The sequence below is a fragment of the Elaeis guineensis genome, chromosome 4, assembly GCF_000442705.2.
Source record: "Elaeis guineensis isolate ETL-2024a chromosome 4, EG11, whole genome shotgun sequence".
NCBI classification, from domain to species: Eukaryota; Viridiplantae; Streptophyta; class Magnoliopsida; order Arecales; family Arecaceae; genus Elaeis; species Elaeis guineensis.
The window spans coordinates 5,859,803-5,875,440 of record NC_025996.2 but is presented as its reverse complement, the minus strand read 5'-3'; the positions used below and the strand labels follow the sequence as shown (position 1 = coordinate 5,875,440).

Here is a 15,638-nt window from a genome sequence, read left to right as displayed (position 1 = left end):
GACGGATCATCTTCTTTTCTTTACCTCCATAGGAATAAAACTAGATGCTTGTAAAAAGACTAATGGGAATCTTGAAAAGAAAATCATAAAGACACAAAAAAGACTCAAAATATATTGAAGAAGAAATTGGAAAATGAATCTGAACAGAGACATCTTGCTGCATGAGGCGGAAGAAAGCATCGCAAGCTTCTAAAGAAGTCCATAGGAATAGCATGTCCATCAAGCCATTCATAACATAATAATAGGCATCTTTCCTCATGAGGATGTGCCTCAAATAAGCCTGACTCCTCACATTAGATCCTTGTCAAAAACTCCTCCCTAAAGATGTAAAAGTCCATACACCATCAGCTTACGGTCCGCTAACTAAGCTTGTGGGTAGCTAATTTGCATTGTGCGGGTGAAAATAATCAAGCATTTACTGAATTTGCCAAATTTAGCTTCTCTTTTTGAAGAATGTTCACTCAAGCTTCCTTGTGTATAAAGTTGTCAGTTAATGGGGTTAATGCCCTATTGTGTCGTCCATCAATAAGATTCACGACATGTCTGATCCAATGATGTTCCTAAATCAAAACCTGTATGTTCGGACATCCATAGGTCTTAATAATGTCCCTTTTTATCCTACTAATAAGATAACCTAGTGAATAAGTCCAACAGAGGTTATGCCTTGCCAATTGTTTGCCCTTCCCCTCCTCTGTATTGATGAGATTTTTCAAATATTAAGAGATGCCGATCCCTGCTCTTGGGGAGAATATTCAATAACCAGAAGATCGACTTAGCAGATTTGTTGACTGGGTACTGTGAAACTTTTTCTATTGAAAACGAAGCCTTGCTTCATAAAATCTTGAATCATAACCTTCAGTGTCAGTATCCAAAATCAGTGTCATCACTAATTCCAGGCTAAAATTCAGCAATTTTCATTATAATCACTGAACTTCTCTGTTTTCTCTTCCTTTTTCTTTTCTTTTCTTTTTTTTTTTTTTTTTCTATTGTTGCTAAAACTGGATGAGGCAGTTTTCATGAGTTCCAGGGTTTCATAAAAGAACCAAGTTCTTGACTGATGCAAGATAAGCATCCCAGACATGGATTCAAGGATACAACCAAGAATCAAAAGAAAACATCACCTCGCAAACATTCCATCTGATGTAATCACCAAAAATAAACAAAACAGAACTAATTCCACCGCTAGAGCAAACTAATCAGTTAGTAAAATTTCACAAGTCTCATATATCAGAACAAGAAACTCGATATAGAGATATGAATTCAACAACAGGCTATAGCAAATTCAAAAAGGCAAAAGCTTCATGAATCCAGAACAAATACCAAGGACCTAAACCCCATCACTTCAGCTTCTCACAAGATCACGAAGCCGAATCATGACGGAACCCTAGATGGGAAGAGCCCTGCTGACCTGAACGACGATCACTTGGGAGGGGCGGGGCCGGCCATGGAGGGCGAGGAGGTGCCGAGTAGGCTGGCCTGCTGCATCTCGAGCTCGTTCATCTGCTGCTCCCGGTCCATCTCGATGATCAGGGGAACCACGAGGACGAGGAAGGTGGTGCCGGCGATCCAGGCAGCGCGGCCAGTGCTCCAGAGGAGCTTCTTGGAGACGGTGGCAGCCTCGGAGGCGGCGACCTTCCCGCGGTACAACGATCGGGGACTGCGAGATGGAGCTCGAGACCCTGGAAAGCAGACCCTCGCCGTCGCGGCTCGTCCCTGGGAGAGACCCCCTTCGGCCCTGGGAAGAAGACATCGTCGGCTGGGACAAGAAAAGGGGGGAGAGGGAGAGGGAGGGGGAGAGAGAGAGAGAGAGAGAGAGAGAGAGAGAGACCACGAGGAGGGGAGCGGCTCGGCGAGACGGCGATCGTATGGTAGGCTCTAACGGCGGCGTCGTAATAAAAAGAGTAGAAAGCTAAGGGCCTCTGGATATGGTATCCGTGGGATATCCAGGACATGGAAAGGAGATGAATAGTGGAATTAGGGTTGCATTTGGGCCGGACGTAGGATTGATAGACCTGGCCCAAAAATAGTCCTTCTGGATGAATGCCGTACACGGATGCTGGTGCATGGGCGCAGCCCCGTCCTTACGCATTGTGCATGGATTACCAGTGATACATGTGAAAATGATAATAATTTTGCTCATAATCAACCTTAAAATCTAGGTGAAGTAATTTATCTTCACTTATTGCGAGCAAGAAAAAGAATAATAACATGAGAATATTGATGTAGCCATGGATTCATGATTTGGGATTGCACCAGCTAAACCAGTTACATTGTGGACCAAGTTTACAACGTAGTCATATCAGACGCAATATAAATCACCGGTTAGAATGGATTTTGTTTGATTATTGAGTTCAAGGTAAGCGTCTCCAATCACAATCCCATTCAAGATGCCGGAATCCAATCTTTCCTTTTCTTTTATATTCTTTTCTTTTTTAAAGAACGATTTGCAATATCACAAAAATCTGACAGGTCTAAATCCCTCTAATTCCTGTTCTCCTCCACGATGCTAGATCGCGTGCCGTTATTCTTAGAATATCCTAGACATGCACAATGCAATTGAGAGGAGTGATGGATAACTTCCTTCTGTAGCACGGAAGGATGACAGGCATCAGTTCGAGCCAATTCTTTTGCAAGATTTCAGTTTCAAGAACAGATCCCTTTAATCTACGCTGACATTTGCCATGCAGTAAAAAACCACATCACCTTCTCCAGCAAATATTCCTTCCATTTCCCATTTGCAAGAATACTAGTTCATACGGAGATTAGATCACAAAAATGATTCATCAAATAAGCAAAAGAACTCAAAGGCAGATCAATAGGAACTGGCCAACTAAGGCATTGTTTTTGGATGGAAAGTTGCTAGCTAACAATATTTAATGAGTATATTCCTTGCAACATGATGCACCAACTCAAGAAGATTGTGTGATAAATAATCCAACATTTCTGACCATCCTGCAGCTCCAACAGACAAACTTTCAAGGAGCTACAAGATCCCTACGGTGAATAGTTGCAGAATATAATATCACCAAGTAAAGAAATTCATTAACCACAGTATTTGAGTGTGGAGCATTATAATTGGAGTAACGCACATCTGCATACAAGAAGAATGAATTCTGTGTTCAAACATGACAAGAATCTGTTCAAACAAGCTTAGTACAAAATACTAATGATAACTCTATTTTCCAACTACGATCGTTGAATGTGGCTCGAAACAGCAGCAATAAACAGATGTGTTGAATGATATCTCAGCAACTTGAAAACTTATCCGCAGATGAGCACAGATTGTAGATGATCAAAATTTAAGGGATGAGATATAAGTAAAACAGTAATGCTGCTGTTGTAGAATAATACTATTAATGGTTAGTGAGTATTGAAAGACAAACAATGGACAGAATGCTCTTACAACATAAAATTCTTATCAAATTTCTGCTGCTTGTCCGCACAGAGTATCATAACTGTGCTAGTTCAGAAAATATCCATTGTAGCTGATATAATGACTCACAGTCGTACGTGCCTCAAAGCATAGGAATAGAATCGTAGATTTGAGACAAAAGCTAATAATTTCTAGAGCTCAGTATAAGTGCGTACACAAATGAGCCCAATTGACATGGAAAGTAATATGAAATGGAAGAACTTTCTGAAAGAGAATGATACGCAGAGCTTGTAGAAGTTCTTCTTCTTTCTTTTAATTTTAGTCTCCTTTCTTAAAGACAAACAAAGGACAGAATGCTCTTGCAACATAAAATTCTTATCAAATTTCTGCTGCTTGTCCGCACAGAGTATCATAACTGTGCTAGTTCAGAAAATATCCATTGTAGCTGATATAATGACTCACAGTCGTATATGCCTCAAAGCATAGGAATAGAATTGTAGATTTGAGACAAAAGCTAATAATTTCTAGAGCTAAGTATAAGTGCGTACACAAATGAGCCCAATTGACATGGAAAGTAATATGAAATGGAAGAACTTTCTAAAAGAGAATGATACGCAGAGCTTGTAGAAGTTCTTCTTCTTTCTTTTAATTCCACAAAGTATTCTATTCACGTCAGCAAAATTGGAAACGTAGGTAAAAACTGATGAACTCTTATCAGGCGTTGCAATTAATGCACTGAGATTCAACAATGTCATTTGTATCTTAAAAACAAAGAATGAAAGAATACCTAGCATGTTTACACAACTATAATTAATAAAACCATACACAAATATAATTTGACAAATTAAAAAACAGCCAATGGAAACAATACTCCCACTGGGCTCTATTGGTCCTCAAATAGTTAAAAATGATTACATTTTTTTTTTCTTTTCTATATCCCACTAAAATACAAGCACTTCCCAACATGGTCGTAACAGGTTCCCAAAACCAAAAACAAATAAAGGATTTCCCAACATAATCCAGAACATTATGAGTCATAATTTTGCTAAAGAAGAGAGGTATTCATAACAACTAAAACAGTATGGTACTATATTGCTGACTATTCTGCAGAAGAGGAGATCACCTTATATTGGAAAAGAATGGCTAGGCACCAATTGCTGTCCTTCTGGAAGCTGGAGTGCACTAGCTTGAATAGGGACATCAAACCTGACAATGGTGGACAGAACAACTTGATCTATATAAGACAACTAAGGCTCCTTATTCAACAAGCTCGCAAGTGATTAAGAGGGAATTCAAGCTCAACCCAAGATCTGAAGTGACAGAGTTTTAATACCATCATTCGAACCTTCTCATTATCCTAGGTGACGATGACCTTTTACTGTTACAGATTTCCATCAAGGAAAATGCCTATCGAAACTGATCATCTACCATTGAACCCATGGTAAAAAAGCTCCTTGCAGTCTTCCAAAGTCGCACCCAGAAATACAGCTGAAGGCAAACCAGGGAGTGATTGACATTTCTATGAAGCTAAGAAGAGACAAAAACGAATGGCACGTACAATCCATCCCTCTGTATGATCCATCTTGTATTGAACAAAACTCAAGTTTATTGATAGTGAGAAAAAAAAAAAAAATCCAACTTACCAAGGCTCCAGACTACAATAAAATTACAACAGCTTCAAGTCATCACATCATGATTGCTGTTGACGAGTTACTGATGGTTTCCGATACTGCAATCAAACCATAAGACCATGGTGGCCAAATTCACCAATAGTCCTTGCATGTACAGCAACCATGTTGAAGCCTATGGTACCTATTCACGTCCCTCACCACAATCTCCCTCTGAATCACCCTAGTAACGTATTTAAAGAATTCATGACAATCCCCGCAAATCCTCAAATTTTTCACCACCCTCAATGCCTTCCCTTCTGGCGCTGCTCCGCTCAGCACCCCAAACGCCACCGCCAACCTCTCGCTATGGTGCCAAAGTCCCTCATCCGCCTCTTCATATCCCAGCTTCTTTGCTTCTTCCATCAGTTCCACCACCTTGGCGTAGATATCTGTCGCATTTTTATGCATCCTATCCCCTGCAATGAATGCATGCACCTCCCCTCTCACCTCAATCCAACTTCGTCCACCCTCCTTCTTTACTCCCTGGTCCCTCATCTCTCTCCACACCTTGGCCATGTCGTCCTTTCTCCCTGCCGCCAGATATATGTTGGCGAGCATGACATAGGCAGAGTCATCCTGAGGGTCCAGTTCTAAAAGACGCCGTCCCACGGTTGTTGCCAAGTCAGCTGCACCATGAACCACACAACCCGATAGCAGAGTCCGCCACACAGCAGCATCCGGCTCGAATGGCATCGTGAGCACGAGGCGTTCGGCATCCTCTAAACGCCCCACTCTGGCCATCGCACCAACCAGGCAATTGTAGTGCTCCAGGCTCGGCGCCATTCCAAAACTCGAGCCCATCAAATCAATCCATCGCTCTGCCTCACCAACTAAACCAGCATTGCTCCATGCCGTGAGGACGGCAAGAAAGGAAAAATCATCAGGTGCGATCTTCCTTTCGAGCATTTCGTCAAACAGCTTGACTGTCGACTCCGAGTCCCCTTGCTGCGCATAGGCCGAAAGCATTGCATTCCAGGTGACGAGGTTGGCGTCCGGTAGCAAAGCGTCGAACACCATCCGTGCGTCAGAGACGAGGCCGGATTTCCCGTAGGCATCGACAAGGGCGGTCGAGACCACGAGATCGGGCTCGAGCCCGGCGATGATAGCGTGGGCATGGACCACCCGGGCTTGGTCGAGGGCGGCGAGGTGGGCCGCAGCCCGTAGGGCGCCGGAGACGCTATAGACGGTGGAGGCGACGCCGGCGACCCTCATGGCGGCGAAGAGTGAGAAGGCGCAGGTGGGTCGGTGGTTCTGGGCCATGCCAACTATGGCGGCGGCGTAGCAAACCTCGTCCTTGTGAGGGAGGTCGTCGAACGCCTTGAGGGCGTCAGAGGGGCGGCGGGCCTTGGAGTAGAAAGCGACGAGGGCGGTACCGGAGAAGGGTAGGCGGGAAAGGGCGAGCTTAAGCGAGAGGGAGTGGAGCTGGAGGGCGGCGGAGAGGAGCGGGGGAGATGAGAGGGAGAGGGACTTCAGGAGAGAGGAGAGGGTGGCCTGGGTGGGGCGGGAGGGGCCGCGGAGCATGGAGAGGAAGAGACGGAGGGCGGCAACGGGGTCAGAGGAGAGGGCGGAGACGGCGGCGGTCCATGAGATGGGGGTGGGGGCGAAGGGGAGACGGCGAAAGAGGCGGAGGGCGTCGGGTATGGTGGCCGAGGAGCGGGAGTAGAGGGTGATGAGCTGGTTGTAGAGGGCGCGGTCGTCGGAGGACGACTTGATGAGGTGGGCGTGGACGCGGGCGGGGTCCACCACCGCGGGGGCCGTCGCCGCCAGCATAGGCGGACGCCACCAGGGTGGCCTCGCCGGAGTCGTGGACGGTTTGTTAGTAGGGCTCCCTATGTGTTCGTGGCCACGCAACGTCTCCTTCGTCACTTTTTACAACGAAGGGCCCACTTAGATCCTTGTGGGTTGGTGTACTATTAGCGTATTAGTTACCTCAAGTGACTCACTTACACCTAATTTGTCACTGGTCCTCAGATAAATGACGTGGGAATTGGCGTTGCAATGTTGCCCCTAGTTGTCTCTGTTTTCATTTATTTATTTTATGCATTGATGGTCCTTGAGTTACATAACATTGAGATTTTAATTGGCCGTATGTAAATAATGTTGACTGAGTTGCATGGTCAAATTAGTATGCAACAAGACAATTGCAAACGGCTATGCTTGCCAGTGCAATATAGAAAATTTTTTTGTATACCATATGCAATATAGAAAAAAACATATCATCCTACTTAATTAAGTTATATAGTTATTATTTTTTAATATATATTTAGTACTCACAATTCTATTTTTTCATTTAAAATTTTGAATGACAAAAATATTCTTTTTTTTCTTAAAAAATTATGAAAAAATTATGACATCCTATGATGATATTATGACATACTGTGTTAAAATTACGACTTTCTGTACAGAATATCATAAAAAAATAATATTTTATCATTAAAAAATTTATAAAATTTTTAAATAATAAAAATATTCCTATCAAAATTATGATACAGAAAATCATAATTTCAACATAGAATGTTATAATATCGTCACACGATGTTATAATTTTTTTTAAAAAAATATTTTCATTATTTAAAATTTCAAACAAAAAAATACGGATATTAAATACATGTCAGAAAGTGATGGTTATGTGGCTCAATCAGATGGCATGGTGTATTTTTTTTTTTCTACACTGTTACAAAAAAATTTCTCCTACAATATATATCTCATTGCATACTGATGAAAGACAACTCCTTGTAACCGTGCAAGCCCAACATAAAGCTTTGTATCCATTTGCACATCACATAATTCTCCAATTTAATTATATATTTGTACCTTGATATATATTCTAATTGGATTCAGATCCTATATTTGGATTCAGATCGGATCATATATCTTAAGATCCAAATTAACCCAAAAATCTCTACAGATCGAATCGGATCTAAATTCAAAAAATTCAAACCTGATCTGAAAAAAAAAAATCTAATTTTTATATCCGATCCGATCTCATAGATCTTTTAAATGAATTCGAATCGAATATAACTGAATCAAATCGAGATGAATCACGGATCAACCCAACTCATTTGCAGCCTTAACTGCATACAGATAACAATGCTAAATATTACCGATATACAATCACCTTCATCTACCACTCCATGACGTAGATTTATACCTTGGAAACAAGGATACATAATTTAACATAGATGGAATAGTGTAGATATGATTTCCTCCTTAGTGATCAAAACTTCACTTATTCTTGATAGACAAATCAATCATGGCAGAGTATTCACATATCTTATATTTATTCATCAATTATTTATTGCTTATATAGCTTCCTCTTTTGGAGGAGAATACAAATTTTAACACTTTAATAATTAAGTATGCTGTTGTCAGTAAATTTTCCGACACTTTTTCCTGAATTTAAAATATTTGATAACATCTAAATGCCGAATTTGCGTCCATGCTGATTGGGCTTTGGAGCACCGGAAAATGCATTATTATTTAGTCAAAAATCTAAATGAACTTTTGGTAACGTAAGAACAAATTTAAAAAAAAAAAAAAAAGAAGCCGACGACGACGACCACCTTGTCTCCAAGCAGATCAATCAACCAACATAAACCCTCTTTTGACATATTGCAGGCAAGGAAATGGCAAGTCAAGCACAGTTTCCACCAAATGAGATTTAGAAATGAGGGTATTTAGAACCGTATCCCTATTAACAAATAATCCCTCACCACCGCACAACCCTCTACCCCTGCATGCAACAAGAGTGGTGTTGCAAAGCCACGGAACGGAGACGCAAAACGCCAGACCCAGATGCTCCTTGTAAGCCCTGCAAACTTGTGAGACATATCTGCCCATGGGCAGAATGCATTGGAAAAGAGAGTAATCATTCGTCTCAGTAGTGAAGGCTTCTGAATCTGAGTGCAGATTGACCACAACAGTCCCATGGACAGGATGAAGCCTACTTTCAAGAGATTTAAGAAAAGGGCCCTGTGGATCCCAAAACTTATGAGGGAAAATATCATCGCCATCATATGCATCGATAAAGACTAAATCATATATGTAAGGGTTGTCGACTACAAAATCCTCAGCATCCGATCGGTAGAGCAGTAGCCGGTCATGGATGCCATCCCACAGTAAACTGTCAGCATGGGCAGGCTGTGAGACCAAAATCTGATCTGATGTTTTGACAGAAGAAGCAGGGAAACCCATTGTCTGAATTGAGGCTGAGATGACAACTGGATCAATGTCCACAATGTGGACCACAGCACCTGAACAAAACAAGCAGTGATCAGAAGTAGGATTAGCAATTGGCAAAGAATAAATTTCGGTCAATATCGTGAGCCTGTGAAGTATGCATAGGATGGTAATTGTAAATTGAGAAATTATTGGCTAGAGAAGATTTTAGCTTTCATCAAGTGATGTGCATGTCAACCCAAAACCTTTAAGATATGCAAAAGGGATCCAGTAATACTAAAGCGGATAAAAGAAAATGACAAAATTCTTCCATGCACATATTATAAATTTGAGACAATTAATTATGGACCAAGAGGGAAGGTAGTCTTCACCTTTAATTTTACTGGCCAAGAATAAAGGTAGACTACCACCACCATGACCGATACACAGAATATTCATGGTTCTCTTTGCCTCCAGGAGGTCATAAGAGGAAGAAGTCAATGTCATCAAGCCGGCTGATACCATACTTTTTAAATCTGCCACAGCAATTTTCAGATTAAAATGAATATCAAAAACATATAAAGCAGTAGGAAATAATATAAAACATTAACAAGTCATCCAGAGAAGCATTGATGACTGCATGCGATGGGGCATGTTCAATTCAAGGTTGGAAAACTCATGACTAAGACATGACTAAGCCCCTACTAATTTTTCTCTCAGATGAGTTAACTATGCAACTCCGGCAAGTCATACTTTCATGCACACACACACACACACACACACACACACACACACATATAACACTCTTGTACAAATAACTAAAAATATTTGGCTGATCTAAGAATCTACAATTAATTTGAATTTAGTATGTTCTAATATACTAAAAACAAGGAGGGACATACAAATATTATAGATCAATAGTGTCTATATGCAAAACCAAATGGGAGAGTAGAATTACAAAAAATGGTCATCCAACATTCCAAGTTATCAGAATTAATCATGTCCAAGCTATTTATTCTAGAAAAATATAAATTTCAAATCAACACAAAAACGTCGTCTTGCTTATCATTTGTGTTTAAATGAGTCTTTCAGAGACACAAAAAAGAAAAATCACAATCATTTCTAGACATTGTTCGCAAAGCAATGATCTCATGTTCACATCATTTCTTGACCGTCAACTCCCACAACCATGTCTTCTTGCTCTTATTCATCATTAACATTGTTGTTATCCTCTAACTCAGCAAAAACTTGGTCTAACTTAGCCAAGTTAAGGTCTTGCAATCAACAAAAAATTAAGAACGTGATTTTTTGACTCGCCGATCCAACTGAGTCATGAAACACTTGACTTTTCCATCATCTACACTTTTGACTTGGTAGGCTGAGTTTTTTACCCGACTTCGTGATTTTTCCATCATGACATTTTTGACTCGACTTCGTTCAATTACTATAACAGTTATTGTCAATCAAAATTCTGCAATCCAAAATTATGGCCAAATTAGCTATGTTTCCAATCATATTGTACTTGAATGATTACATCTTACTGGACTCCTGTTCCTGAGGGGCGAGTACCTTCATTTACTACTGACAGAATAAGGTCCTTGTTACGGGATAAAATAAGATTCCATAATTTTCAAAACAATAACAACACTGCCAAATTCTGAAAACATATGTTGACAATCACTTTCAAAATCCATCATAAGATTACCACAATAGAATATATGACAAAGCAGAAAGGTGCAAGAGAACCATGCATTACTCTCCCAGATTGCTAGAAGTGCAGAAAGGATAAGATACAGCCAGGATGAAGCTCTACCATAGAAGGATACCCAAAAATGGACTCTAAATTACACTCATGAGGAAAGAAGATTAATGATCACTATAATCATGCAACAGGCATGTGATGTGATAATCCTACTGTATAATGTAAAATCTCATCATGACGAAAGCACATGGTGGCACATACATGTAGCATGATTATTTTTGCTGCAACGCAAACCAAATCTGCATGGGCAAGGAAATGCATGTTGTTTTGATAAATTATAATAAAGATTACATTAGAACTCAAGGGAAGGAACTTACATGGAACAGCCAGACAATGAGGCTGCTGCATTAAATATAATGATGAAGGGTCTGATTTTCTGTAAGCGACCATAGTTTTAGCAGTGCTTTGGCGAGTGTTGCCATTAAAGCGAAGCACACGCCATTCATAACCAAGTATCCTAAACTCTTCATCATGCTCAAATTCTGGATGAATCTTTGCATACCTTTGACCAAGCCATCTCTCCGTTGTTGGCCATTGCGCTGGAGCCTGTAAAGGAATGCATATAAGCAAAGAGAAGAACTATAAATAGATGGCCTTAATATAAATAGAAGCATCAATTGATTGCAAACTTATCACTTTAGCTATCTTGACCATGTAAACACTTCCAACACAAAAATGAGAAACTTAAAAACCTTCTACTTAAAACTGCTATTTCTGTATTCCTTTGCCTTATTTTATATTCCTAATGCAAAAAAGAGTGCTAACACAATTGAGCAAGTGTGAAATCTTAAAATCAATAACCTTCCTGCAATTTTTTTAGTCCAGCTGTATCAGTCCTTTTGTCCATTACAATTGTTATTAATTGTTTTAAACAGCATTTGCAATGTTTGTCAGATAAACATACCATTAATGAATGAAAAAATAATGCCTGTAGGGCGTGGCAACAGAAGAATGAATTTGGGAACAAATGCCAGGTAATAGAGATATAAGACGGTTGCAATCCAAAGACCAATCCCAAAGGCCTAAATGATAAAACTGGAATAGACTATAAAGTATTTATATCTACCTCTGATGTCTACTTTTCTTCATAATTAGGCCTGACCAAAGATTTCCGGTTCATCAAATGATAAGAAGCACCTAAAAGCTTTTCTTCATAAGAAAACAAAAAAAAGAAAATATTACTACATTCATCCTTTTTATTGCTTGTCACACTATCAACCGATCATTTTAGATCCTCCTTAAAGCCCCTGGTGAAATAATGAAAAATTTTTTGTTGACCTGCAGTGCATTTGACAGTTGCTTGTAATGAAGCTTGCTACTTGAAAAGATAAGGTTATGTCAGCTCCACCATGTCGTTCAAATACAAACTTTGTCTGAACACACAAAGAACCTCACCAAACTCCGTCAGCATCACTGTTCAATGACTTCTCCACAGCAATCAGTACCACTAAAGTGTTTTTCTATTTATAATGAATGAAGCCAAGGAAGCCTTTTCATTTTAGAAGGAAGTAATTGGCACCTAAAAGCTCACCTTTTAGGATCCTCTTCAACAAAAAAGGGAAGCTCAAACTGAGCAATTCAAAAGAGCAATATTATTGTCACTTTCATTCATGATAGAAGTGATCAGTACCTTAAGAAACTAGGTTGCATCACCAAGGTAGCATCGGAGTGTATCACATACATTTATTCTTGTGGCATACTTGCTTAAGAAATATCATGTATGATATCTAAAGCCGTGATCTGGTTCTCCACTATTCAGACTACGTGTGAGAGTTTCTTCACTGTAATGATGACTAAGGACTTCATCTAAAACAATTGAAACTCGGTGGTTTTATATATCTGCTAGTCATCAACTTTGACTTAACCTGTAAAACTCCTACTGCGGAGTTCTACCATGCCAGGGTCATGACCTGAGAGGTCTAGTATCAGCTGCTACAACATTAATTTATAGATTCATGCTTATAATTTTCAAACCTATGGGGCATTTTATTCAACTGCTGCTAAATAAGGACAGACCAAGATGTTATTTTCCTAGTATTGAAAGATGGGCATCAAAATATCCGATATCAACATAAATTTCAAACATGAAAGCCGAGAAACCATACATAAATCCTAAAAACAGCAGCTAGAAAACATAATTCCGGGAGAAAAAATAACCTCAGTACCACACACGATTCCCTTTCAAAGTTCTCATCTTTTACAAACGATCCAAATATGGGCACCAACCCAACAACCTAGGTGCTCTTTTAACTGCTGGGATTTTCATAAACTTGTGGGGTTTCTTACCCCACTGGATGGTTCATTAAAAACAAAGGAGAACAAGAAATAAATAAAGGAAGAGGAGGAATAGAGGGGTCACCGGTCTTGAACAAGGGTAGGCGACGACGGAGACGACGCCATTTCCGTGGTCAGACGTCGATTGGAACACGGTCCGGCCATCGGAGGCCGTCCCCCACCACTCAGAGTAGTAGGACCAGTCGCCCTCGTCCTCTGGGAGCCGGCGGACGTTGGAAGACAGCCGGCGGACAGGGGAGCTCCTCCACGCGAATCTCGCTCCACGCCACATAGAGGACGCTCAAAGCCCTAAACCCAAGCATCTGGAAGAAACGGGGCTCTCTTTCGGGTCTAAAATTGTAAATACACTACAACGCTGGCTTCAGGAACGTTATACAATTGGACACGTGGCGCATTCTTCCGAGTTGCATTACTCTGGCCCGTGTCCAATTTGGCCCTCGCAAGGCAGCCCGGTAGCATCAGCGCTACACGAAATCGTGAAACCGTCGATCACTTATCAAGCTATGGGCCTTAATCCGTCGGCTTTTTCGCCGCTCCTCCATCAAAATTAAAGGTCCCTGCCGGGGATATAAAAGATCTCTAAGATTGTATTTGATAGCAATCTATTCAAATTATTAATAATTTAATATAATAATTAAAATTATTATATTTAATATATTTTTAAAATGATAATCTAGATTATTATATATATATTTTTTGGATGATAATTCAGATTGAGGTAATCTAGATTATCTTGTGGAGGAGTGACTATTCAGATTATCATTTTTTTGATAATATTGTAATAAAAATTTTGAATAATATTATTCCTCAAAAAAATCATACGAAACCTATTGTCCAACCCTCCCTCCTCCCCCTTACCCCCCTCCACGTGCGCCCCTAGCTCGCAGCTCCTCCATCTCTCTTTGTCTGCCGCGGCTCCTCCATCTCTCTGTCTGTTCGCGGCTCCTCCTTCCTTATCTCCCACCACCCTCTTGTGGCTCCTTCACACCCGGCCTCGCCACCCCATGGTTCTATATGTGCCTACCCCCTCTACACCCCTCCAGTGCCCATAGTTTTTCACACTCTCTGGCCTGTCACTTTCCCACGCTACCATCACTTCTACATCACTCCCGTTACTTCTTATCAGAGAAAAAGAAGAGCACTCAGATAAAATTATTAAAAGATATTTAGAAATTTGATTTTATATTACCAGTAATCTGATTATCATAGCAAATATATCAATCAAGATTTTTAGTAATGTTACTGCAATATTATCTGTGTACCAAACACAGTAATCAATATTACTGATAATTTAGTGGTGGTGATCTATTTTGAAGACAATCTACATTATCTTTCAAGATTGTCTAGCGATGCACCAAATGCAACCTAATTACTCGTGGATGGATGAAAAAGGAAGCATCTCGTTACATTGGTGCTCAACTTTATTCCGATCTATCTCTTGACTAACACTTGTTTGCTAAAATCCTCACTTATTCTACTCAGAGCGAATCCAAAAGGGTGCATTTGGTGAGGCGGGATGCGGTATGCCAGCCATTCCGGGAGGGAGGCTACATTTAGGGTGCATTTGGTTAGTCATTAAAAAAATATTTTTTTACTTTTTAATTCTTAAAAAGCAAAAATCAAAAAGCAATACTTGGTAACATGGTGAAAAGCAAAAAATAAAAATAAAAAAAATTAAAATAATTACTTTATATACAAAATAATTTTTTTTTGTATTTCAAAATTTACTTTTTTACTTTTTTTGCATCCATAAATCTAAAATGTCAAATCAAAAAGTAAAGAGCCCAAATTTTTTTTCATGGATTGAGCTCTTCACCTCTCCACCTCCTTCTCTTTCCCTTTCTGAACCCTTCTCCCTCGTCGAACTCTTCACCTGCCATCCCCAAATATTGCTTTTTGCTTTATAGCAATGTAGTTACCAAACATATTTTTTATTTTTTTTATTTTTACTCAATAATAAAAATAAAAAAAATAAAAAATATTTTTTAAAAATTAAAATTAAAAATCAAAAAGTGTAATCAAACGCATCCTTAGCTATTAAGAGAGAAACATTGCTTAAGAGATATGCTATGAGAATTCATCTTGAACTTTTTGGCTTGCGATCATCTATAATTCAGTCCCAATATTGCCTAAGAACCTCCGACGTTGATTTTGAACCAAGCTAAAACTGTTCCTTCTTATCGAGAGATTTATGGTGTATAAGAGATGGTCAGCGAATTAGAGTGCTGGAGGATGCATGGGTTGCAGAGTTATCTCTGATGTAGTGGCCGACCATACTTCGCTGGGAGATCACTACGGACATGAGGGTTCGAGACTTACGGATCTCAAGTGAGAGTAGGTGGAATACTATCCTTTGTAGGAAGTTTAATCTTGATGCAAA

General features: G+C 40.0%; 4 protein-coding genes across 4 annotated transcripts in view; all 4 read right to left on the bottom strand.

Moving 5' to 3' along the window:
- Positions 1-15,638, bottom strand: part of LOC105044170 (DEAD-box ATP-dependent RNA helicase 13) — a 68,472-nt gene that overhangs the window by 1,576 nt on the left and 51,258 nt on the right. The gene's annotated exons all lie outside the window — the stretch shown is intronic.
- Positions 1,157-1,927, bottom strand: LOC105054433 (mitochondrial import receptor subunit TOM9-2). Its single transcript, XM_073255388.1, is given in 2 exon segments — positions 1,157-1,644; positions 1,646-1,927. Coding segments are annotated over 2 exon segments (330 nt in total). The 5' UTR covers positions 1,751-1,927; the 3' UTR covers positions 1,157-1,419.
- On the bottom strand, positions 4,218-6,922 carry LOC140857090 (pentatricopeptide repeat-containing protein At4g33170-like). The gene has a single exon (XM_073255386.1). It carries the CDS (start codon positions 6,811-6,813, stop codon positions 5,137-5,139), a length of 1,677 nt encoding a protein of 558 aa, XP_073111487.1. The 5' UTR covers positions 6,814-6,922; the 3' UTR covers positions 4,218-5,136.
- On the bottom strand, positions 8,467-13,578 carry LOC140857089 (uncharacterized). The gene is made up of 4 exons (XM_073255385.1): positions 13,323-13,578; positions 11,281-11,509; positions 9,594-9,737; positions 8,467-9,296 (listed from the first exon to the last, which is right to left on the bottom strand). Exons 1-4 carry the CDS (start codon positions 13,527-13,529, stop codon positions 8,623-8,625), a joined length of 1,254 nt encoding a protein of 417 aa, XP_073111486.1. The 5' UTR covers positions 13,530-13,578; the 3' UTR covers positions 8,467-8,622.

Excerpts from the sequence above, each read along its gene's own strand:
- LOC140857090 (XM_073255386.1), bottom strand. The coding sequence starts at position 6,813 with ATGCTGGCGGCGACGGCCCCCGCGGTGGTGGACCCCGCCCGCGTCCAC.
- LOC140857089 (XM_073255385.1), bottom strand. The coding sequence starts at position 13,529 with ATGTGGCGTGGAGCGAGATTCGCGTGGAGGAGCTCCCCTGTCCGCCGG. Across the intron at positions 9,738-11,280 it reads TCATTGTCTGGCTGTTCCAT|ATTTAAAAAGTATGGTATCA; the intron begins GTAAGTTCCTTC and ends TTGCTGTGGCAG. Across the intron at positions 9,297-9,593 it reads CTTGGCCAGTAAAATTAAAG|GTGCTGTGGTCCACATTGTG; the intron begins GTGAAGACTACC and ends TGTTTTGTTCAG.